This window comes from Triplophysa dalaica, chromosome 10, assembly GCF_015846415.1.
Source record: "Triplophysa dalaica isolate WHDGS20190420 chromosome 10, ASM1584641v1, whole genome shotgun sequence".
NCBI classification, from domain to species: Eukaryota; Metazoa; Chordata; class Actinopteri; order Cypriniformes; family Nemacheilidae; genus Triplophysa; species Triplophysa dalaica.
In genome coordinates, this window is record NC_079551.1 from 21,141,070 (window position 1) to 21,166,097 (window position 25,028).

At 37.1% G+C, this 25,028-nt stretch overlaps 2 protein-coding genes and 1 long non-coding RNA gene across 4 annotated transcripts in view; 1 reads left to right on the forward strand and 2 right to left on the reverse strand.

The window, feature by feature from the left end:
* The window catches only part of lcor (ligand dependent nuclear receptor corepressor), a 40,236-nt gene extending 29,109 nt beyond the window's left edge, over positions 1-11,127 (forward strand). The window contains 1 exon segment of the mRNA XM_056758250.1: positions 274-11,127. Coding sequence (XP_056614228.1) covers positions 274-1,306 — 1,033 coding nt within the window. The 3' untranslated portion in view covers positions 1,307-11,127.
* The window catches only part of LOC130429603 (uncharacterized), a 37,581-nt gene extending 20,421 nt beyond the window's left edge, over positions 1-17,160 (reverse strand). Inside the window, exons 1-2 of the long non-coding RNA XR_008907643.1 lie at positions 16,789-17,160; positions 15,968-16,059 (exon numbers count right to left, since the gene is read on the reverse strand). This is a non-coding gene — a long non-coding RNA (uncharacterized LOC130429603). The remainder of the gene's footprint in view (positions 1-15,967; positions 16,060-16,788) is intronic.
* A 1,137-nt stretch (positions 17,161-18,297) lies between these two features.
* slit1b (slit homolog 1b (Drosophila)) overlaps positions 18,298-25,028 on the reverse strand; it is a 34,301-nt gene continuing 27,570 nt past the window's right edge. For both annotated transcript variants that reach the window (XM_056758660.1, XM_056758661.1), the window contains exons 28-38: positions 24,896-25,020; positions 24,702-24,796; positions 24,473-24,612; positions 24,230-24,326; positions 23,777-23,914; positions 22,910-23,135; positions 21,735-21,865; positions 21,499-21,653; positions 21,124-21,424; positions 19,291-19,502; positions 18,298-19,043 (exon numbers count right to left, since the gene is read on the reverse strand). In XM_056758660.1, coding sequence (XP_056614638.1) covers positions 18,799-19,043; positions 19,291-19,502; positions 21,124-21,424; positions 21,499-21,653; positions 21,735-21,865; positions 22,910-23,135; positions 23,777-23,914; positions 24,230-24,326; positions 24,473-24,612; positions 24,702-24,796; positions 24,896-25,020 — 1,865 coding nt within the window. In that variant the 3' untranslated portion in view covers positions 18,298-18,798. The remainder of the gene's footprint in view (positions 19,044-19,290; positions 19,503-21,123; positions 21,425-21,498; positions 21,654-21,734; positions 21,866-22,909; positions 23,136-23,776; positions 23,915-24,229; positions 24,327-24,472; positions 24,613-24,701; positions 24,797-24,895; positions 25,021-25,028) is intronic.

Here is a 25,028-nt window from a genome sequence, read left to right on the forward strand (position 1 = left end):
AGAGGTAAAAACACAGGATTCAGTCGGACTCGGGCTGAGAATTCTGATAAGCTGTCGGACAAGGGCCAGGCTAGGGACTGAGAGTCTCTGGCTAGGGCCTAAATTTGAGCCTCGTGCAGGGCTCATCAATGACAGATTGTCTGTGCACTTTCAATTAACACATTTATTGCTGAGTGACAATTATGTTGTTAAAAGTACTACAAATTTAGATTAAACTATATTAATATACTCAACTCTCACATATAAACATACGTTCATCTTTCCAAAATTTAGGCGTTCCCAGAGAGCTGGTCACAACTACAGAGATGTTGATGATGAAGATGGCTTGCCACCGAGAAGCTTGCATGATGAGATAAGGGAGAATTGTATTGGTTCTGGACCCCTCAAGCCACCGTTGGCCCGCTCACTTCTTATAAAAGAGGAGCTCCTGAGCCAGAAACACCGCCTCATTGGCCAACCGACAGCTCTTTCATTGGCTAGCCTAGAGTCTGTAAGTCTCCTCAATAGCCAAGCTCAATCCCTCCTCTCTCGTGATGGAACCTGGGGAAAAACCCCCCTGGATAGCCTCCTGAAGCTTAAACAAGCGAGCGGGAAGCTTAGTGACCTAAATGATCTGGCTCTTTACCAGGAGACCCATGGAGTATTCACCAAAGGCACAAAGTCCCTTGATGGCAGTTCCTCAATAAAGAAAGAAACAGGGCATTCTCCTCCAGTGGACTTAAAGATTCCTCAAGTCCGAGGCATGGATCTGTCTTGGGACTCCCACGGGAATTCCTCCGATCTGTACACTTACGGCTCCCTCGCTATGGCCAATGTGCACTCTGAGAATGCGCTCAGCAGGAAGCTGAGAGCCATCTTGCCAAAGCAGAATCGCAGGTCCCTTGGAGGCATTCTTGACGGAGGAGCTGTGGGCGAGTACTGGGGCGCAGACATCGAACAACCAAATTTGGGACCCCAGTACCCAACATCTGATCCAGAGGCAGATCCAACAGGCTCCAAGCAACCCAGAAAGAAAAGGGGACGGTATCGCCAGTACAACAGCGAGATACTAGAGGAAGCCATTGCTGTGGTGATGGGTGGGAAGATGAGTGTTTCCAAGGCGCAAAATATCTACGGTATTCCCCACAGTACCTTGGAGTACAAGGTGAAAGAGAGGTTGGGCACACTGAAGAACCCACCAAAGAAAAAGCTTAAACTGATGATGAGGGCTGATGGGCAGGACTCTGGGATCACTGCTGAAACCGAATCCACGTCAACCCCTACTACCACGCACGTGGATGTCACAAGTGGAGACAAAGTCGAGTAGAATACACAGAACACCTCATAAAATGGAAACATTTCAAAATCTAACTGAAACAAAAAAAACTAAGAATTCCGAATTGAGGACGGGGCTTTAATTGTGCCAATTTACTTGCAGTATCTGGGTGAGCACAACTGCAGGAAAACATGGGAGGATTTAAGCGTGACAACTTGGGATAAGAAAGAAATTGGCAGTTATCTTAGTGGTCACATTGACGCTGCAAGCATTTGTTGATGTTTTTTACAACGTTAAGCAACAAATGCGTACTAAAGCCATAAGAGAGTAAAGACAGAGACATTTTATTATAGAAAAAAAAAGAGATAAATCTTTCATTCGCCCCCCTTCATCTGAACTTTTTGAGCTGCACCATTAGTGCTGATACGTTTGGACGGCATGCCATATATTATAAGAAATGAGAAGTGGGCTTTGGAGGGTTGCGTGCAAGGAATTTGACCCTTCAAAAATGAATTTATCTCTTCTGATCGGTAGGTTTATGAAATAAGTCTTTAAAACGAATTCATTTGGAGTTGACAAGGATTCTCACCAGGATTCTGTCGCTAGGGCCCCCTTTTTTCTATTAACAGGTAAAACATTTTCTTTCAACCCTTCATAGTTTCCTCCTTTTATATTCTGCACCATTGAAACAGACTAAGAATTAGACATGTCCATTTAAAAAAAAAAGCTTAAGATTAGTCATTCAGGGATGCATGTTTGTGATGTTTAAAAAACGTCTTTTTTACGTTACTGTAACTAAAACTTTCTTTAACTCTAGCGCTTTCTTTTGCACTACACTTTCAGTCTGGCGCTCGCCAGAGCCTAAATCTGGCAATTAGACCTGATTACCTCGACATTGCTTGCATTACGCACTTACTGTTCTGTCTTGCATACTACATAATACTCATTTTAAAATACACTTTTCTCTTGGTGAGAGTCTCTCGCTCGTAAATGGATTTATACTCCCGTGAAGGGACAATGCCGACTTGTACCACACAGAACAGGAACGTGTTTTCAATTCACATCTTTCTACTTAAATTATTCGAGGGAGGGTGCGTTCAGTCAATTTTTGGCTCGCCATTCCCTCATCGCTGCTTATAGTCAGTCACTGACGTGTATATTTATAAAAAGAAGAGCATTTTTTGCCAAGGGTTGGTTTTGGGGAGGGTGGAATATAGGTGGGTAAAGGGTAGTGTTATGACCACATAACTCTATTATGTTTTAAATTAGCATTTCGACAGAGAGCCAATTCTTGTCTCTGAATGGTTTATTTTCCTCATGTATAACTCAGGGCAACTGAGGCAAATATAGCGATCATGTTTTTAGAGAAACAATGCAGATCTTACTTGAAGTGGAACCTGTGACGCATTCTCAGTCAGTGAGTTGGGTCAGGGGCAGGGATTTATACCGGGCGTAGGTTGGGTCGAGCTAAGCCATGGATTGCGGATATCAGTGGGATATTATCATTCGAAAGAGCTGGCCAGTTGGGATTTTTCTGAGACCTCTCAAAAAAAAAAAAATAGCACTTTGTTTTAAAATTAAGCGATTATGTTCGGATGCGTGTTTCAAAGTAGCTTTTGCGGTAGCAGATAGCATTAAGGAGATCATAAGGGGAACGTCTTGATAGCCCTCACCATCCTGAAGCGTAGACCCAAACATGCTAGAAAGAAAATTACCTCTTCGAAATACAGTGGTTGACAGCTTGAATTCTCAGATTTGTCTATTGTTGCCATCACTGTCAATTGTCATATCGCCCCTCTTTCCAATCCAAACGGTGTCGTATAATGTATATAAAAGAAGGCTTTTGGAATGGCATGCTCCACTTTGATGTTGTTGAAAGGGCATTCTGGTCTATCACTGCCTGGTGCTCACCCAGTCTGTGACAAAAACTGATATTATAAACTTCAGGGTTTCTGATGAAACTGTTAAAAACACTAATGTAATGTACCTCTTTATTTATTGTATTATTTAATTTGAATCATTGATGTAAATGGCATGCACCTGTTTAGCACCAGATTTCATTCATGACATCTTCAAATCTGACACTTGGAAAACCACTTGGCTCTTGGAAAATGTATATATATATTGGGCAATTCTTACAACTTGGATGTAAGCTGTTATTTTTTGTTAATTATCCCAAACATATATCAGTTAACAAATTATTCAAATTATTTTATTTTACTGGTTTTGTTTAAAGAATTTCCTTTTAACCTTACACTTTAACCATACTACTGTACATCATTGAAAACTAGAATTTAGAGTAGAAGGCTTTTTAAGAATAGATTGACAATGGAGAATACATTTGGTGATCCAGCATGAAATGCACCAACACTTTAGTAATGCCGAGCATTTAAAGTGTCTAATTTGAGTTTAGTTTGTAACAATCAATCAGGCTATTTATCAATCAATGTGATTTGAAATACTACTGACATTTGCTCAATATTTATTTTTCCCAAATTAGTAAATAACTAGTCCAAGATAGTTAGTAGCAACTATATTATCTGTTTTTACTAGTATGTGCAGATTCTTTTATAATTAGAAATGCACCGATATGTTGGCCAATAACCATCGCTCGCTAAAAGCAATTTTTCACACGTAAAAAAACAGCCGTTGTTCAGGGCCGATATATCCTGTCAAACAAAAGAGGACAGAAAAATGCAATGAATTTGTGCTCTGCGTATATAAAATGTTAAAAAATATCACCAATTTGATGTTCTATATAATTTGTCATTATATAAATTAATAACATTCAGAAAGTTAAGAAAAATTTATTTTAATCTTCAGAATCGGAATCGGAACTGGCCATCGGTATCTGTGGAAAAATGTTGTACGGGTGCATCTCTAATATTTAGGTTTTCCCCATTAGTAAATTACTAGTCCAAGATCATGAGTATCAACTATTAAAGCAGATTCTACTATATTTAGAGATGCACCGATATATCGGTCAAGGCTCAGTATACGTCAATACTGATACAGTCAATAAAATGTTTAGAAATATCACCAGCTTGATGTTCAATATTACTAGACATTATATGAATTAATCATATTCAGAAAGTTATGAAATATTAATTGAATCTTTATCACCGGTATCGGAACTGGCTATCGGTGCAGCTCTAATATTAAGGTTTCCCCTATTAGTAAATTACTAGTCCAAAATCATAAGTATCAACTATATTATTCAGTTTTTTTCTATTATGAGCAAATTCTATTATAAAAATTGGCACTTATGATTTATTGCACTGAAGGCCATGACTGGAGTTTGTTTTGAGGCACTTAAATCTTCGGCCCTTTCCTAGAGCATAATCTTGAGCCACTCTATTGTAAATCTTGTGGTATCATCAGCTGTCTGAATTACTAAGGTGCATGCCATTTCAACATATTTATTTGATTTCGCTAATGTATTTTTATCACAAGGTTAACGGCTCCCCCTGTCCAAAAAAACTCCTCCTGTTTATGCCATTGTTTCGCACTTCGAAATGAAACCTTTACACAATGAATGTACTGAACCATAACATGTTGTTTGGGACACAGCACTTTCATATTTCATACCTTAAACAGACTGTTTTCGTTTCTCCTCTTGCTGCTGGCGTTACAATAGCTCTTTATTTATTTTGTTTGTTTTTCTGAAATGTACACCTGTAGCCTTCAGTACTTTCGTATCTCAGGATAGATTCCGCAGAAGGGTTTGCAATATTTGTCAGTCATGACGCAGACGTAACTAACTACCTGTACAAAATGTGCAGAGACATGTGATAGTATCTTTGCACAATATACCTCATCCTTGGGAATAAACGCACCTTTCTGTGCCACACACTTAAATACCGTTCAGGGGCACGTTGAAAAGGAGCAGTTGAACTCTGGGAAATTTTCCTCTTCTTCACCATCGTTTTCGTCTTCTGTGAGAGAGATGCCAGGCGACGTGTCTGACTGACCAATATTTACACCCTTTTCATTCAGGTACTTTGTGAAAGCCAAATTTTTGAAAATGTTCAGAAATTTCGCTCAACATTTTGGGTTCAGATTTTGCCAATAACCAGTCCAGTCATTGATGTTATCGTATAACGTTGATCCTCAAGGCAAGTGTGTAAAATACAGATATGGAGGTCTGAAGGGGAGAATATGGGGCAGGTGGAAATGTTAACCTTCTGTTCGTCTTTGTGTGGTCTCTGTACACTTGTTTTTAAACTGCATTCCAAAAATTTCTAAAGATACCTTTATATGGAAGAAAAACCTATACATACTGTATACAAATGAATATATTATATTTATTTTACGGTTTATTATTTTATTTTTTTTCTGGTTGAAATTGAAATGCTACAGACAGCTATAACCTCAGTTTCTGTACCAAATGAAGTGCCATTTGTTTTGTCTCAAGTCACTGACGATTTTTTTTCTGACAATTTTTTTTTAGTTTGAAAAGTTTTCGACCTCCACTGCAAATCCACATAACAGCATTACCTCAGGTTAGATCTCTCCAGAGCAGCTGATTGTACGTTTAGCTGTAAAAATCAAGACCTTTTCTTGACTTTTACACGTGTTTCCAAAACACAACTACTACTTTATGGAAGCAGTTTTTAAATAACACTAGTCGTAATTATTTTTCGTCTGTTGTATTTCAAATATATACATCTATACCTTTGCTTAACTAAACCACGGGTCTCTTTTTAAATGCAATTATTGACATTAGCACACAAAAGAAATAGGACACATGACTTACAAGTTAGCACACACTCGCATATAACAAAACAACATGTGGGTGGATTATATATACTTTATAAGGCTATTGGTCTGAAAGATCTGAGACTTGTTGGTTGTGAAGGTTAGGGCATGTATGGAAATAGAGGCACTCCAAATCCAAGGTGTTGTTTTATCTTACGGCATTCTTGTTCGAATTGATGCATATTTGTGTTGTTTATGATTCAATGCATTGCGACGTCCTGTTTTTCACAGCATTATAAATCAAGTTTATGAGCGTTTCAAGTGGTTATACTGCATTTCTTTTGCGTTTTCATCATTTCAAAGCGAAAAGGCACACCTTTATGCAGCGATGAAGCAACTTCTGGTCTATTACATTTTCACACTTGCTATAAATTGGGAGAATTGATTTGTCAGCAAACACCGTCCTCCCCTTGGACTAAACATACCCATTGTATTGTCAATCTATGCACTAAAGAGAGTAATGTTGCACCATTACTGTGTGTGTCATTATATTTAATTCTTTTAGGGGGAATTTTCCCATTAGAGAACTTTAAGGCACAACATTTAACTAAGTCAAAGAGTTGAAAATTTTATTCAATTTTGAAGTCTATCATTTGCAGCACTGAAGCTTAAAATAGCTGTTGTCATGGTACTTGCAGCCACGGTAAAATACGTATTTTGAATGTAAGCTCCCAGAGAAACATGTCATGGAAAAAATGTTAGAATATGCATTTACGAGGGTTGCCACTTCAGCTCGAAATGCACTGAAGTGCAACTTGGTTTAAGCCATTTACGTCTGAGAATCAGTCCGATACATCATGTTTTTTAATGTTTATTCGTTGTGGTTTCATCTAGAGTGCCTGTTTTTGCAACGTTCAATCGTCGTTGATTGGCTTCAATTTCGAAATTGCATTCAAATTGTACGCAAACAATGAGTAATCTGGACAATTTAGTAAACCGCAGTTATCCGCAAGCCAATCATAGCCATCAATAATTGATAACAACAATCGAAATCATTTAACAAGGTGACTTACAATCTATATATTCGTTTTTTTATAAGTATTACATTAATGATATACTTATTTTAGATTTTGTTGTTTAAAAGTGAAGTGTGTAATTTCTGTGCCACCAGCATAGTTGCTGGAATAAATGACTATTTTTTAACATTACATTTCAAACTGATCACTTTGCCTTTAGTTGAAACAATGTTGGCAGGTTTGGCAAAGCTTTCAATCACATTATTTAATCCTTTCTCTGAATCAACCAATAAATGGGTCTTTGTAAACTAAGCTAGATTTTAAGAAAAAAAAATACGACACACTTCACCTTTAAGATAGATGAAATGATAGATGAGAAGATCCAGAATAGGTGTAAGAGAAACTGTGAATTTTATGGAACAGAGCCATGAAAAGTCAACATCCAACCACTACATCAATTGTCTAGACCAATGTTAAGATAAGTGAAGACTTTCCTCTCAACACGATCAATGGCTTGCTCAGTTAGAGGTCGAACGGAGCTGTGTGGAAATGTGCTTTGTCAAATGGCCAAGGTTCTGCTCAAGAACTTGAGAGGTTTTGGCTGTGAAAGGGCTCTTGTGTTGCCATGACAATCTTGCAAGATCATTCACTCATAAAGGTGTGCCTATTCTAATTCTTCTTGTTTAAATATTCACATTTTACTTTTAATCCATGGACTGTGCATTATTTCAGTGAGATACGAGCATTTTTATTGGCTTTCTACCATACATTTTGTCTCTGTGTAATATTACTTTGTCATTTAACTCTTATTTTTTAGACCCAAATGGAGAAAACAAAAGATAGAAACATAGAAGTTATGATATTTCCAAACAAGCGTCCATTGAGTTTTGAACATTCTGTATTTCTGCTGTGCTCACCCCCTATAGCTTGTTGGCATTGCATTGAATTTGATGAACAAATCTGCTCTTAAACATAAATGTCACCCATGACTGTTCAACCCTGCAATCAGTTTTGCAGGAATAGAATTATTAGTTTTGCTACCTCAACTTGCAAATGGTTTCATAACGTCGCCCTTTGGTAGTGAAGCAAAAATGACTTGTATCTTGTGGGACTGACAGTCCCTAACGGCGTTTTATTGATCAGGTTTTGGCAATGTAACAATGGTTTGACCGGCTTACCGGCTGGAACCTGTATGTAGCATTTCAGATGCAGGGATAACACTGGCTCATCATTCCAAAAGAGTGTCACGGCCCCATTTGGTTAGAAAGCAGTTGAATACATTCCACACTAACATATGTGTACCTCATACGGTTTTGGGGTAGAGGGAATAACTCTTCTTTTTGTTATAAATGTTTTTTAATTATGCATCCTTGCATCTCTTAGACCAGGTTGATCACCGACCCCGTCTAGCTCCTTCACACTGCCCCAGCTAGCCCAACAAACTGGGTTTTATGAAGGAGTGTGTTGGTTGGGGCGGTGTGAAAATGACTGTTGTGTTTAAGATCAGGAATTCGACAGGCACCTTTAGAATGTTTGAAATGTTGGGGCAGTGTGAACCAGCCATGAGGTTGGAAATGCGTTGTTCTTGTGCATTTCTTAAAAATATTATAATCACGCCATACCTTACAAGTCTGTGCCCTTTTTATAAGCCAAATGCAGTCTGTGTGCAGTATCTTCGTTTTGCGAGAAATCTGTTGCATATTTAGTTCGGTCGCACTCATACACTGATGTTGGTGCATTGTCGCAACCTTCGTGAGTTCTGGAGCAAAAAATGCCTTTTGCTATCCGTTCAGTTTTGCTAATATTTCAAGTACTTTTTCAAGTTTTGTCATTTCTGAGAATAGAGTCGTAACATTGTAAAGTTTCTGCATTCAGTGTAGTATAATGATTGGATACCGGTCTCCCGTACTCCTTCAGGTTAATGCATGAGAGTGGAATGATAAGGCTCTGCTAAAGACTGGCTAAAGGTTTTTCGATATTTCTTTATACTGTTTATATTGTGATTATTGAAAAAAATCATAAAGTGGTTTGCGATCCATTCTTTCACGAAGTGTAATACGTTTCCGCATAAAGTCCCATAGCAAGAGGATATTAGTCCAGAATGACATTGTAACAGATCCACCACTACGTGGTTCCAAAACGTCTTTAGTTTGATTACTTTGCAATACAAAACAAATTCTCCGAAAACGAGTAAAGCAACGCAATACTTTTGGTTTAGGTCCCCTCGACTCAATGTGTTTTTTGTCACAGGCCCAAGATATAAGGTCACTCAACGGCCTGACAACTTTTTCAAATGAAAAAGATTCCGCCAAATACCCTTAGTTCAGTGCTTTATGAACAGCAAAGATTGTAAAGTACGAATTACCTGGGGAAACAAAAAAATGGAGGTTTAAACTCTTGTTTGGTCCATCGAGACTGGCATGGCCACAAAGACTATTTGTTTTGTTTCCTCTGTCTGTACAACTTGTGATGATGTGTTTCAACTTAAAGAAAAAACCTTACAACACAGAATACCTCAGATAATAAATCCATGTAAATCTTGACAGCCTCCACATGTAGATAGAGCCCAGTTCACTGCCACCCTCATCCATGCGGTCAGGAGGACCGCATTTGTCTGTTAATTGTCAATCATTTCAATACCTGTTGTAACGTTGTGGAGGTTTCATTACTTTTTTCTTGTCCTGTTTGTTCTTAACAAACAAATGAAACATTTATTGAATTATATTTAGTGTCAACAAACAGAACTGCAAAATCATGATTGTTGTCAATCGATTCTTTTAACACATTGGTCAGTCAAATAAATATTCCTACGCCACACTTGCAACATTGGTTGAGCCAATGTTATAATGGAGTCACAGTGTTAACAGTTTGGAATCAACTCAACAAATGGGTTGCTTAGAGTTTAGTAGTAGCAAGTATTTTAACATTGAAAAAAATGACAATTTAACTGTAGGCATTGCAACTACAAGATTTTGAGACACAGAGACCATTGCAGATGCTACAAAGTTGAGCAGAGTTCAGCTTTATGCGAATGCAAAGGGATAACCACCAACAACATGTCAAAGCAGTGTTCAGTACTCCGGGGGGGGGGGGGGGTCTCCCAAAATGGTTTAAATATCTTTCTATATAAAACACCTGATTCCTAGTGTATGAACTTGGGTGACTAATTAACACACCAACTAAAATTAGGAGTTAGGGCTTGAATCAGGTGTTTTATATAGGGAGACATCCAAAACATCCTGGAAGGGGAGGCCCCGATGACTGGATTTTCGAAACAGCATCTTAAAGGTAGACTCTTTTGGGAAAGGGCTCATTCTCCAACTCCCCCAGAGTTAATAAATTGAGTTTTACCGTTTTGGAGTATATTCAGCCGATCTCCGGGTCTGGCGATTTAACTTTTAGCATGGTTTAGCATAGAATTAGCATAGTTTGCTACTGTAAGATGGCCATGGCAGGGCATTTATATCACGCATCGGATGTGAAACCTTCAGTCATCATATCCAACATGAACAAATGCTTGTACAAGGAACGTGATATCAATGTGCCTGCTGCCATGTTACGGCAGCAAACTTTCTTGATTATTACTGCGGAAAAGGATTAAAGTTCCTCATCATATCAGCCTAGAAAATGGCAACTTTTAATTTTCCGCCAGTTTTAGCACACAATATAAGTACAGAAGAGTCAAGATTTAAATAGGAAAAATATCAAAACTCTTGGGTCAATTTTGAACCTGATGCTACTGGTCTAATTGGATTCAATGCTCTATGCTAAGCTATGCTATACGTGCTATCACCACAACCAGAGATCGTCTGAAAAAAACTCACCATCGTCACTACAAACTTAGAGTTGTAGAATGAGCTTATTTCCAAAGAAAGTGGAGTGTTTCTTTTTAAAGTGAAGCTAATATGATCCGTCGCCTGATTACAGTTGGATATTGTTTGTTCCAGTAGAAATGTCCTTGGTAAAGAACCAAACCATTTTATTTTTAATCTTTTTAAACTTTAATCGCATGTTGTATTTTTGAAAAAAACATGTTGTAACACTAATGACTCCAAGAGTGGCAGAAAACTGGTCCAAAAACCACCATGAACTGTTTTAAGCTATAAAATGGGTTTTCGTTTGTTGAGTTCAAACTGAAAACCATAGTCTGTACAATTGTCATATGTTGGGTTCCATCATTTTATAAATCATTTTCATTATCAGCTAAACTGAATGTAGGAGGAAAAAGAATAATCTGAAACTTTTAACACACACTTTTTATGTAACTATACATACTTTAGGACAAGCTATAGATTATATTAATGTGTTCTTAAATATATATATATATACACAACAGTCACAGTGCATTGTATATAATGTTCTGTATAGTTATATACTTATCTACTGGAAAGAGTTCATCTCTTCCTCATTTGATTCAGGGAACAAACGTTTCAGTGCAGTATATTTAGACTCCTGTATAGCTATAACCGTTTGTATAGTTAATTTGTGTTGATTTGCTCATGCCTATCTTTTGTCATCAACGTAGGGGAATGGTAGTTAGTCCTAAAGTGAGCTAAAGAAAGGAGAAATTTTGTTATTTTAAGTCATTTAAAGCTGCCGGGGTGCAGTTTTTCACAATACTGTACAAACAGAAAATATATCAAGGGGACGTCGCAAACTTTTTTAACGTGGATGTGTATATAGTCTCGCACCCATTTCCTGGTTTGATTTCATCATTCAGGCAAGATGTGTACAACACCTCATGGATGACGAAACAGGATTTTTTAGAAATGTGATTTTGAAGTATTTATTGCAACATCAGTCGGTGATGTAAACTAATTTTCCCCGTAATAATGGGTATCAGCCAGGATTTTTGGTATTGCTTGTTAATTTTGCTTGCTACATAAGTGTACATGTTATGAACTTTAAGTTTAAAAGTCAGATGGGTAAAATCATTTTGTGAACACTGGATCTCTACCGGACGATGTCCAAAATCATCCTTATTCGTGAGGAAACGTGCCCTGGGTGTGCTTAGCTGCAACTGCTTTTTCTTAATGATGAAGATTATGATTTTTCGCGTGAAGTGAAACGTCGCCGTGGGTGTGTATGAGTGTGCAAAGCTGCTTTTACTTTCGCTCGAGCGTTGTGTGGATAGACCATTACTTTGACGATTCTCAATCATGCGATTTCGGAAAAGATAAGCCTCCAAGCATTGATTTTCTTGATCATCAAAGAAAACAAATTCCTTTTCTCGATTTATCTTAAAATCTATCCTATTATTACAAAGCCACAACTACGAATCCCTCAGGGACAAACGACACTCTGATTTAATCTATTCAGGTACTTTCTTGATTCTGCGGCCTAGCTGTAAAAATATTACAAATACCGCTACGTATTTTAGGGAAAAAATGAGCAAGACGTGAGTCGTTTTAAACCTGTCGTCGCATTTTTCTCCGCTGTCCTTTTTAGTTTTTGTATTCTTTGTATCCAGACTTAAGTACAATATACTAAATGAATGTCAAAGCGAAAACTTCAGGTGAAGTGTAACACTTAGCCAGGCAGTGCTTTTCATTACGATTTCCTCTGCGCACACTGTGCCTAAAATGCCTGAAGACAATACAACGCTATTTAGACACACACCACTTCAGACCCGTCGATGACAGTGGTTGACCGGTCTTAGCACTCCTTCACAGACGTACCTCTAAAGCGTGAGGCGTGATCTTTCTCATTCACACTCCGGAATTGCTAGTTTCTGTCTCTTCTTTAAGCATGTAAGTATTTAAGCGACAAAACTGCCTGAATAAACTGCCTCGTGATACAGTTTACTATTCGGTCTGGTTTTCATTTGTGCTTGTACAACAAAGCCAACATTTATACAGATTTGTTTTTGCTACGTTTTTTGAGCTTGTAGGGTGCCTGCTTTCAAAATAAAGGATTTATGAACAGGTTGTGTTTGACCTTTTACAATAACAGTTATTTGAAAATCATTGAAATGCAGGAAATGTTTATATTAAAGATTTATAATTTTACTCACGGGGAACATCTGGGCAGCATTAACTCCCAATTTCGTATATTAGTGTCTATGTTGTTTAACATTTTTCTTCCGATTTACAGATTTTGAAACGTTCCAGTCGTTCTCACGGGTTTAAGTTAGAAATGGCTAACAGTCGGCAGCAGGCGTGTTATCTACACACCTACTTGGATTAGAAAATTCAGGCTTTTTAATTCAAATACTTACATGTTAACTCTTATCACGAGACAGAGCGTAATAGTTTTTAAAACGCGTAGGTTTGCCGGTTTGGGATAAGGTGCTGCTTTTTTCGAATCTTCTCTGTTTTCGATATACCTCAGACCGTCTAGCTAATAGTGAGTGCTTTTTACAAAATGGCATCTTGCCTTTTAACACTGGTTGCTCTGATTCAGTCAAGTGGTCGGAAGACAGGCGCTCCAAAACTGGAATAGACCTCATTTCAATATATACTGTTTACTCTTTGACAGAAACATTGTATAGTTTAATATTTTCTTGTACTGTAGATTTATTTATGTATATTAATTTGTTCCTTTTTGTACTGTGTGTTGGACTTTTATGCTAGACTTATATCGATGTCTGTGTTAGAGCACTTATGAAGATCACAATAACTTTTTTGGTTTGATTGCACTATGTTTCTTTCATTTCTTTTTAGTTTTGTTTTTTGATGCAAATTCTTATTTACAAGCTGGGCTAATGAATAATAAGCTGTCTCCTATTGTATGTGATTTTTTAAAAAGAAAAAAGGAAATGAAAAACTGATTAGATTTTCTGTGGTCTAATTTAAAACGAAACGAAAAAATGTTTTCTCTTTCTTTTTATTTGCATTGACCGTTAAGCAAAATGCTGATTAGATCCGTCTTTGTGCATGTGTGGAGTTTACTGGTTATATTTTACCCATTAGGAAAAAATGCCATTTTTTCAATTGTAACATTGTGCAAGTTAGTATTCACTGGATGCTAGAACCTTCTTATGAAAACCACTATTCTTCTAATAAATTTTTGTTGTGAAAACAACGTTTCGAGTTTCTTATTGTGTATGTTACTTTACTGATGCTTATGATCTCAGTACCTGGGCTATTACTGAAAGAACTTATGGATGGATATAAAGGTCAATATAAGAATAAACATAATAAATACTGATAAAGATGAAAGCTGGAGATCATATTTGAAAGATTTAGAGATGGTTAATCTTAGCAGTCCAGTACCAAAAATGCACACCTTATAACCAAAAAAACTTGTTTTCTGTTTCCCATGTCAGAGGCCAAACTTAATGACCTTTAAATTTTGGCTACTTTCCTTCCCATTACATTTCCAATTATGTTAATGTGCCATTTAGGTAATAACCAGTCCGCAACACCAAGATATGTCAAAAGCCTGCACTGTTTGTGATTAATGACAATGTTGCGTGTCATGCACGGTGACCTTAAACACATTACATCAACGAAATCATTTGACATCACCTAGTTTTTGATTGGGCCATATTTTAACAATGCGAACACACACAACACTTACACAGCGCAGGTCTGCATAGTTTTAAACTGACATATGTCAGTGAGTGGAAAGGTCAGGTCCATAATCATAGAGGCCTTCGTGCTGTGCACAGCTGTAGGTGCTCAGCAAGTGCCCCCATTACTCAATAACAACTGCAGAAAATGGATTCAATTAAGCAATGCAAAAAAATGTGTTTGTCATAAAGGCCATTATGCTCACACATACAGAACAAGTACATCCACTGTCTTTTTTAGAGGACAGTTTACATGTTAAAATACCTGAACATTTTAGCAACTCAAATAAAATGGACGCATTATCTACGATTTTGACTAATGGGTAAGTCTATGCAAATGTCAGTTTTTAAATACTTTTTAAGCACAGTTATTAGAGAATCGGCACATTCAATTTTTAATAAAATAAATTTTTCATGGTCTATAATAAGCCAAACCTTATTGTTTCCAAATTATTTCACAGAAATCCTAAAAAGCATGTTGTCTCAAAAATGTGTTTCCTTTTTATTTTTTTCTCTTTTTAAAATAAAAAACTAAAAATGTTCCTGATGTCTGGACTATCATCAAGGGTTTAGTCAAATATAACAGATAATTCAATATATTGGTAATAAATACATTCTCTAAGAATTTACAATGCAATTTTTGACCGAAAATGACACATCCATAATACTGGAATTGCCCTAATATGTAATATTTCTATAAGCTCATATTTGTGTTCAAGCATGAACATTTTCAGATAATGTTTAACTGTTTTTGAGAAGGTACTACTTTTCTAAGCGGAATATACTCAGGTTATGTTTTAACATATTTCAAGTGTTGAGGGTTTATGTAAAAGGGCTTTATGGATATTTTTTAAACATTCTTCTGTGGTTTACCTTTTTCTTTTCTTTTTTAATGTAAAACTTTCCACATAGCCTCTACAAGGATTGAGTTGAAAGATTGAAATTCTATACCATCCTTGTGATAGCACATGTACTGAGAGGTTTCCCGGACAGGGCTTAAGTCTAGTTAAGACTCTTTAGACATATCTTAAAATATATTTTTGATACAGTTTTGATCAATATTTCCACCAGTAGTGTATTTTGTAAAGTATGTTTTTAAAACGACTTGAATATCCTTATTTAACTAAGGACTAGTCCTGTCTTAAACTAAGCCCTGTCCGGGAGACCACACCGTAATGTTTGTGCATTGCAATGAGAGTCATGAGTGTACTTTTGAATCGGTGATAACCTTGTATTCCAGCATTTGCAGTACTGTTTAATATCCCCACACAGACTTCTTTAATGAATCTGAATTATTTCTGTGCTTACTGACAGCATAACCCAGAATATTCCTTTCTATAATCGACAATTATTCGACTCACCTGTCACCACCACCCACATCTTATCTTAACATGCAGCAGAGACAGGTAGACTTATACCATGACAAGTTTCCTTCCTTCCTAACAAATATTTATTTTAACTTTTGATTTATATGATTAAATCTACCTGTTCACTCTGAATACTTCTTGGGGAGTCATTCTTGAATTCAGCAGATGGTCCTCTAGTGGTGGAGCAGTGTACTGCAGGTAACGATGTAACTACAAAAAACAGCGTGATTACTGTAGTCCTCAAGACACGTCAAGTTTTTGAAAAATTTAAAAGCTGTCATCATAAAAACAACAGAATATAATGTAATTTAATATAAAATAGTTTATAAAACCTAACTTAGACCGGAAGTTAACTAGGGGCCAGGTGTGCGTCCGATGAAAGCTGGAAGTTAACTTCGAGTCTGTGTTTGGTTATCGTTCTGGCTACTGTCTAGTAATTGGCTAGGCTATATTAATTTTAGTATTTTATTTTATATTAATTGTATTAAATTAAAACTACTCAACAGTTATTGATTTATTGCGGATGTCTACTATAAGTTACGTTTGGGCCACGTTTGTTCATGTTGTTGCCGCCAAAACCGTCTATAAAAACATCGTTTCGGAATGCTAACTGCTTTTGGCGCTAGATAGCGCAACATCCCAATTCATAACTTAAGTTAAATTAAATTTGCACTTTTACATGCAAAAAACAAAATAATTAGGTCTGGATTCCCGTTAATAGATTTTAAATATAAATGCAATTCTTAATAAAGGGTTGGGTATGCACATGTATAAACACAAGGAAGGAAATAATCGCCATGTTGTGTTTTGAATGACGTAGCCCACAACCGCAAACATTTTTCCAGAGTTTGTAAACACCTACAATTTAAGAGCTACGAACAACTTTCTCCATCCCAGTGACACTTTACACTCCGTGTAATTCACTTTTTACGTCTTTACCTTTGTGAATCTGACGGCTTCTCAGCTGAAGTGCTAATCAGATAGCACGGTCTCTGCTAGTTACACACTTCGCATGCTGTTATTATAAAAATACATCGCATTTTAACATTACTTGGAGTAGTCTTTGCGCACAAAATAAAGATATCAAGTAGCCTACGCGCGTTTGGAAGCGGAAACCGAGACGAATGAGCGTTGTCATGACAACTGTTATTAATCCCAAATATCGGACAGGTGGTGAATGCCACAACTGACCAATTAAAACCAGGCATTCCAAGAGCCTTCAAATTATTATTTCTTTTAAGTTTTAGCCTAATAAAAAAACCATTTAAACAAGTCATTTCAATTTTGTTTTTGCGATTTTAGTCTTTCTTTCAGAGCCAGTTTTGACGCGGACCTTCACATGCTGCGTTCCGCACACCTCGGATTTAGGATATTTCCGCTCAAAACCGGAAATAACGTCACGATTTAGTTAAACACCGCGGTTCCAAAAATGGTTACCAAGATGAAACTTGAAGTGGAAAATATTGTAAACACGAGGCGTCTGTAATGCAGCAGCATCAACCCTAGACAATCATTTAAAAAGCACTAAATGTATAATCTCATTTAATTATTAAATCATTTATTGAAGAATCTTGAAAGCCTCTGATTTAGTAAAGAGAATTACAGAGAATCTCCCCCAGATTCCTAAAGGCATGTTGAGGTGAGCTCATATTAAGGTGAGCTGGTATAGTAGCCTACGCTTTAAAGCCTTCATAGCAACAGACATTCCTGCAACTCTGTAATGATTAAGACAGCTTGGATTAGAGGACTTTGGTACAAAGGTTATCATGGTTAATTTGAAGCATTGTGGGTTGTTGAGGGCTGTTAAAAATAGCTGTGTGCACTTGAGCCGGCTGACAAGCACTGTGTGGCAGTGCAAGGTCTGCAGTGCATGGTCAGCTTTTCTATTCTCCTATTTGGTCTTTTTTAGTTTTTTGTTATATTTTTTCTTTGTATCCTGATGTCTTATTTTTTTCTTAGGCGAGCATCTCTATCATACTAACAACATTGCAATACCACAAATGTGAATGATAACCTCAAATCATACAGCAAATTAAGGAGAGTGGGGGTATTAACATCTGATGCAATGGTTTTGTTGGTCAGACAATAAAAAGTGTATATGGCACAGTGATTTGCATTAAAGAAGGGACCTGTAACATATATCACAGAGACATGTAGGTGGATTATTTTGACTACAGCTAATAAGCATCAGCACCCTCGCAACTATACGTGTACGTCTGTCTACTGGTTTGGCAATGAGAGCCGCCATATATATATATATATAGGAATATTTTTAGACATACGTGTCAGAAATGTTATATACAAAACCATATTAGCCTATGAACTACTAGACTAGTATAAGTCTATGAACAATTCTTCCTTTGCATTTTGTACAATGCAAATGCATAAACAGCCCAAATTAACAAAACAAAAAAACTGAGTTAAACCAAAAAATTAAGAGGCAAAAACTTTAATGAAATAAATAGAAACAATATCACTTGTCAACAACAAAAGATTGGCACCAGACTGCATTAAATGAAAAACACAAAAGCTACTTTGTAAAATAAACGTGTGTAGAAAACAAAAAAAAATGGTGTTTAACATACAAAAATACTATATCGAAATTAAAAACTGTATATATTACAATCAAACTTAAAGTTAAACAAATATATCACAATGAATGTTATAAATGCAAATACTATAATGTACTTTAACATGTTTTCTGTTAAACTGAATGAATATATCTAAGCATCTAATCCAATTTTTGGTTAGCTCTTTACTTTCGACATTTAAAAGTTCATTCGTCGGACAGCACGACTCAACATTTAGATGTCAAAATGAATTCTGGCATCATCGTTCTCATGCAATCTTCTCTTAAACAGTTCTTCAAACTCCTACATCACAGATAATATGGTCCATGATACACTGATACATAACGTGTCTTCTGCAGCCTGTGATCCTTCTTTGTGACTACACACACTTATCACAGCCACATTCTACGGTCTTCTCAATGTCTTGTGTAAATGACGTGCCGTCGTCACACTGGAAGCTGTAGCGTCTGCGGCGTACTCTGATGCTGGTGCAGCACAGGCCTGTGTCCGCCCTGCAGCCGCCGCGACACTCCTGCCAGGACAGGGGCTGGGTGCTACGACACTGGAGCTCACCGCGGCGTATGCGATGAAAGTCCCTCACAGATTCTCCTCTACAGGGAGCAACTGGAAACAAACACACATGAGTGAGTTAATGTAAAGCATATTTCTCTTAAAGGGACAGTGCATTCAAAATTTTACATGTTGTTTGTCGTAGCGTTATTCACCCTTGATGTCTAATTTTGTACATACAAAAAACACGAATCCCTCCGTCATGTGGAAATACATAAGGGTGAGTCATTTTATTTTGGGGTAAACAAACCCATTAAAATAAATTTTTCATGGACATGAGTATAATGTAAATGTGAGTTACCTATGTCACATAATTGTCCACTGTAGCCACTGTCGCAGATACATTGCGCCTGTCCCGTCTGTGATACCTCACAGTAGCCATGTTGACAGTTTAGTGCTGTGCAGGGACTGGGAGGGACGTCCGGTTGACTGCATAAGGAGCCGTGGAAACCCTCCGCACACTCGCAGCGGTAAGATTGAACGTCTACTGGAACACACGTACCATGGACACACCTAACAGGAAATACAAGTAAAATGTGAAAAAGATTAGTTGTTTGAATAGGTTTATTGAGTTTTTACTTTTATTTGCTTAAGATTATATTTTCCCCCTATTTTTGATCAAATCTAAATAATGCCTACAGTATTTCTAGATTTTAGTGAATTAAATACTTTATAACAGAGAGCTACCTACGTTGCATTTGATGATCTTTTTTCATCTACTTTTATTTACGAATTGATAGTTGCAAACCAAAAGAAAAAATACTCCTGATGTTAATGCCACACTTGAATCAAAAACTAATATACACACTAATGCTGGACACGCCCATGTGGAAAATAATGAATTCTAGTTGTTTTATGTTTACTCCTACTGTGAATGGGCCTTAATGCAGCGAGTTGCGACCAGTGTTGGGGAAACTGTTACTAAAAAAGTTTTGTTGCATTTACACTGTTGAGTGGGTAGGCAATGGCTTAAGGCTGAAGTATAGTTCCCTTTTTACGCGTACGCGAGGGTCAGCGTATAGTGCGCGTGATGCGAATTTCGTCATCAGATCAGTATGCGCACCACCTTAATTTTGTTACCTCGCATATGAAATCCTCGTATTCCATTTCTTGCAGTAATTACTTTAAAACCAGGTGGCAACAGCGTCTAGCGAGTATCGATTCACGGTAGTTGCGAAAACCTGAACCCTGTAGGCCCGGAGAGGTATTGCATTATGTCGTAATGAGCATGCGTCGAAACCCGTTTGTACTCGTATGAGTCAAAGGTATTTATTATACTTTGCAAGGATGACACGTAAAATAGAAGTTTGCCACTGGCTTTAGAGGTTGCAATTTAGAGGATTGTTTAAAAAGTAGGCATGAAACTAAAGTCGTGCATGTCTTTTCTTCGCTATCATGACGTAGATCCGAGTGAAACGGCTCGTGAAATGAAACATATGTAGATGGGACTTGATTTTGTCCATCAAGAACTGATTGGATAGTTGCAGGATTTTAATCTTTTCAGCGACATCTTGCTGGAATTGTAGAAATGAGTCCTTGATAGCCACCCCCTCACCTCGTGAAGGGAAGTGAAGTTTTCACACATGAGTCATTTATAAAAATACGACAATATTAAAAACATAACAATAATACATTTTCAATTCATGGTGACTTTCCTATTTTGTGCAAAACTATTAGCACAGCTAAACACATTAATTCATGTTTGACAAAATATGGATTTCAAAATAACGTATATATTTCTTTCGCATAAACGTAAACCTCTGGTCTGCCATCTCTTTTTGTCTGACTTCCTGCACTTCCTGTGTTTGTTCCTGCACATGCATGAGTTCTATGGTTTTAAAATGTTACACAACTTAATCCCAGTAATTTGCATCATGATTTTTAATAAGTATTTCAACTTTTAATGATTAAATTGTTAAAGTAATGCATTACTTTCTCACTTTGTAAAAGTAATTTAATTACATAACGCGTGTTTCTTGTAATGCTTCACCCCAACGCTGGTTGCGACTTGCTCAGGCACCCTAAACAACCAAACTTCTGTGTATTTTTGTTTGTTGTTTTCAAGCTGCAGACAGAATAACATATAATAGCAAATATGGAATAAAACAGGTGCCGTGAACAGACAAGTACTCACTTGTTTTTCTGGCAAGGGTTAGCAGCAGCTGTAAGAAGAGCTTGATCACAGTGAGGTCCTCCCCAGCCCGGCTGACAGCGGCACACGGGCCCGACAGCGGTCTCCGGCTGGCACAGTCCATGCACGCAGCGGAGCTCTTGACAGGGCTGGCACCCCGGCACCACCCCGGGCTTCATCTGAGTTTGAGTAAAATCCTGCAGTTCATTATTAATGTACAGATTCCGAATGCAGCCCTGAAAACTGGATCCGTTGACAGGCGGCCACGGGTTGAACGACAGTGACTGGGAGTTTTCAGGCATACCTGATGGGAAAACATAAATTAAAGGAGAAGTTTGGAAAAGGGCCAACTGGTGGTGTTGGTTGCATTCATCTTACCGCCTACATATAGCGAGGCGTCTTTAGTGAGAGGTTGGACGTGTCCCAAACTGTCTAGAGTCGTGGGAAGCCCTCCGTCAACTGACAGATTGACCATTCGGTCATAAGTAACTAACTCGACCGTATGAAACTCTCCGTCGTTCACTATTTCAGAGCTGCGAAAATAGAAAATCTGGCGAGTTAGTGATTCTCACATGTATGTGCCTTTAGGTGAGCTTGACCTTTAATTGACGCACCTATAAATGGTACTGCCTGGCTGGTTTCCTGAATCATAGGTCACTTTGACATGGCCCTCATACAGCTCTACTGCAATATGGTCGTTGACTCCATTGTAGAGAAGGACGCCATTGTCCTCAGCCGTGGAGACCTGGAGTCAAATTTTAAAGTATAGGGATGGGTGCCATTCAGAAGAGAGGGAAACCTTCTCAATATCTGATTTGAGAAACAGGCTGGGACAGCAAATGTTAATTCCTGAATAGCAAATAGTATTTCATGTAGCCCGTCACTGTGTTAAAAAACACCAAGGTCATGGGTTTCATTCACAGGGAAGAGAAACAAATTAATAACAGAATACCTTAGTACATTTTTGTTGCTTTAGATGAAAGTATTTACTAAATGCATATACTGTAGCTGTAAATGACATGAAACGTGACTAGTAAAAATATTTCAGCAGGTATAATTCAAGGCGCCAATAATAATTTTTTATGTAGAATTAAACCATAAATCTTAAATTATACACATTTTTATTAATTGATCAATTTGAAATATCACCTAAAGAAATTGGTGTATAATTAATATACAATTCATTTAATAAACTTTTTAATGACTTTTATTTGTGAACCATGATGGAAAATCTCAGGATACCAAAATCTGGATGTGAATTCACTGGGAACCTCACACCACAACATCAGTGCGATATTTCAAACACGTTATGAAGGGATTCATAAATATTATTTTATAAAATATAGTTTTTTAAAAACTAAATGTGTAAAGCTATGAACTTGAAATGTAAATGCGTGTTTAAATGCAAAAACTCAGCTCAATATAATTGAAGTTGAATTGACTCATAAAGTTAATTTGATTTGACCTTAACATTTTATGAAGCCTTTAACTTTATTTTTTAAGTTTTTTTTACAGTGCATGACCTTACGTTTGGAACCACAGTGCTTTACCAATAGGGTTGAATAGGGTTAAATAATTGAAAACAATTACTTACAAAACTTCTTCTTTAAATTAGCCTTCATTTATATTTATATGTTTATCAGCTGTTTATGTGCCATAAGGTCAGTGAAAAAAAATATATATATAAATAATATGATATATTTTATACAGATATATCCAGCTACACATTATATTTTAATATATAAACAATGCATATGTGTGATTTCTTGTACTGTTAAGTGTTTTGTACCTGCAGGGTTATGTTGGTTTGGGGCCAGTTTTTAAGATCACTGAGCAGCAGGTAAGAGTCTCTGTCAATGAAGTTGACACTGAGAAGCTTTTCACATTGTGGTCCCCCGAACCCTGGCAAACACTGACACACTGCACCTCCCTCACTCTCTGCACAGGGGGCGCCGTTCTCACAGTGCAACAACTCGCAGCCGGACGGAGAGAGAGACACTTCACATAATCGACCACTGCAAATAAACAAATTAAATAAAAATAATGAAATAGCATAGTTCTTTATTCAAACTGCTGCAAGATTTTGTAGGATTAGGCAAAAATAGAGAAAATTACGACACTGCAGACAAAATGGAAATGGTTATTTAAAAAACAGGTTTACGGCATTGTTTTAATATTTGTGGTTTTTGAAAATTATTATTATTATTTATTCTAATCACAACCTAATGGATTGGAGTTATTTACATTTTCATTCCTTAAAAAGCCCTACATCAGCATATATTTCTAGCACAGCCAAGGTCACAAAAATGAGTGTGACCATTTTGATAATAAAATAAAATAATCTTAATAATAAACATCATAAACATCTGTTAATGCATCAGCAAACATGGACTAACTTATGTCTCTATATGTATAATATGTTTTAGATAATACGAATACAATTGTTTCTTGTTTGTTCAGGGTAACAGATACAACTTTTGATTAAAAAAATTTAATGTTGAAATTCTCATTAACTAAAAATGAATAAATGCTGTAGTAATAGTTTTATGTTAACAATACTATACTAAACTGTGTTAAAGTGTTTGCGATTGCAATACAGTAAAGAAACATACAAGCATTTTATATCAGAAGCAAGACATGGTGTATATGGTCTCACCTGTATCCCTGTGGACAAACGCAGGTATATCCTACCAGATTATCTACACATCGTGCACCGTTCTGACAATAATGTCCCTCACATTCATTATAATCTATACTGCAGTCATCTCCTACAAAACCAGGTGGACAGATGCATCTAAAAACAAGCACACAGAACATCGTGAACATTCACACCAAGGCCAAATATTTATAGATCTTGACACGATCTCAAATTAATTACAATACACAATGAAAACGATCTAGTATCATTTAATACAAGAAAACAGAAATGTTACAATAGAGTCCATTAAAATGATCTAAATTGATTTAAACACGTGTTACTCTAAAATTGTGTTGACCAGCCGGTAAATCAATAAGATTCAATCCTTTCTTTCACCCCTATTTTATTTTTTGAACTAACTTTAACATCAAATCCATGAATCTAAAAATATTAAAGCAGTGTAATACGTACTTTGGTCCTGTGACTGTTGGAATACAAGTAGATCCACGATGACAGGGATTTTGACCAGGATAACACAGATCTTCCTCATACTCTTCACATCTTTGGCCTGAAATGTACAATAACAAATCATTCAACAACTGTGACATCCGACCAAATTATTCTAAAAGGGGGTGCTGAGATTTAGCTGTGCCATCCCACAAGCCCCCAGGTGACCCATAAGCCATCACCATTGTAATTTGTTGTTATATTTACCTGAAAAGGGGTGAGGACAGACACAGGTGTAATTTCCCACTCCGTCCACGCAGATGGTGCCATTTTCACACTTGTTATCGACACAATCATCGACATCCACCTCGCAGAACTGACCGTCATATCCAGGTGGACACGCACAGCTGGTGAGAGACATGAAGACGTTCTCATCTGTGTGTTTTTTTTTTTCACTGAAGCTGTGTGAATATAACAGCAAGACTTGATTTTTCACCTGAAGCCTTTTCTTTCGTGTTCACTTTGACAGGTGCCGCCATTTACACATGGATTGCATTCACAGGCGTCGACGGAGACCTCGCAGTTTTTTCCCTGGACAGACACAAGCAGCAGAAATAACTAAGAACAAACACACATACTGAAGTAAAAGATGACATCATGGCTGTATGGTTCAATACACTTTAAAATCACCTTGTAACCCTGTGGACACATGCATTTGTATAGATGTACGGGGTCATTGTGACATTGGCCCTGATTCTGGCAGGGGTTTGAGGCACACAGGCTGCATTTCTCAGACACAGATGGATCAACGGGGCCTGAGGAA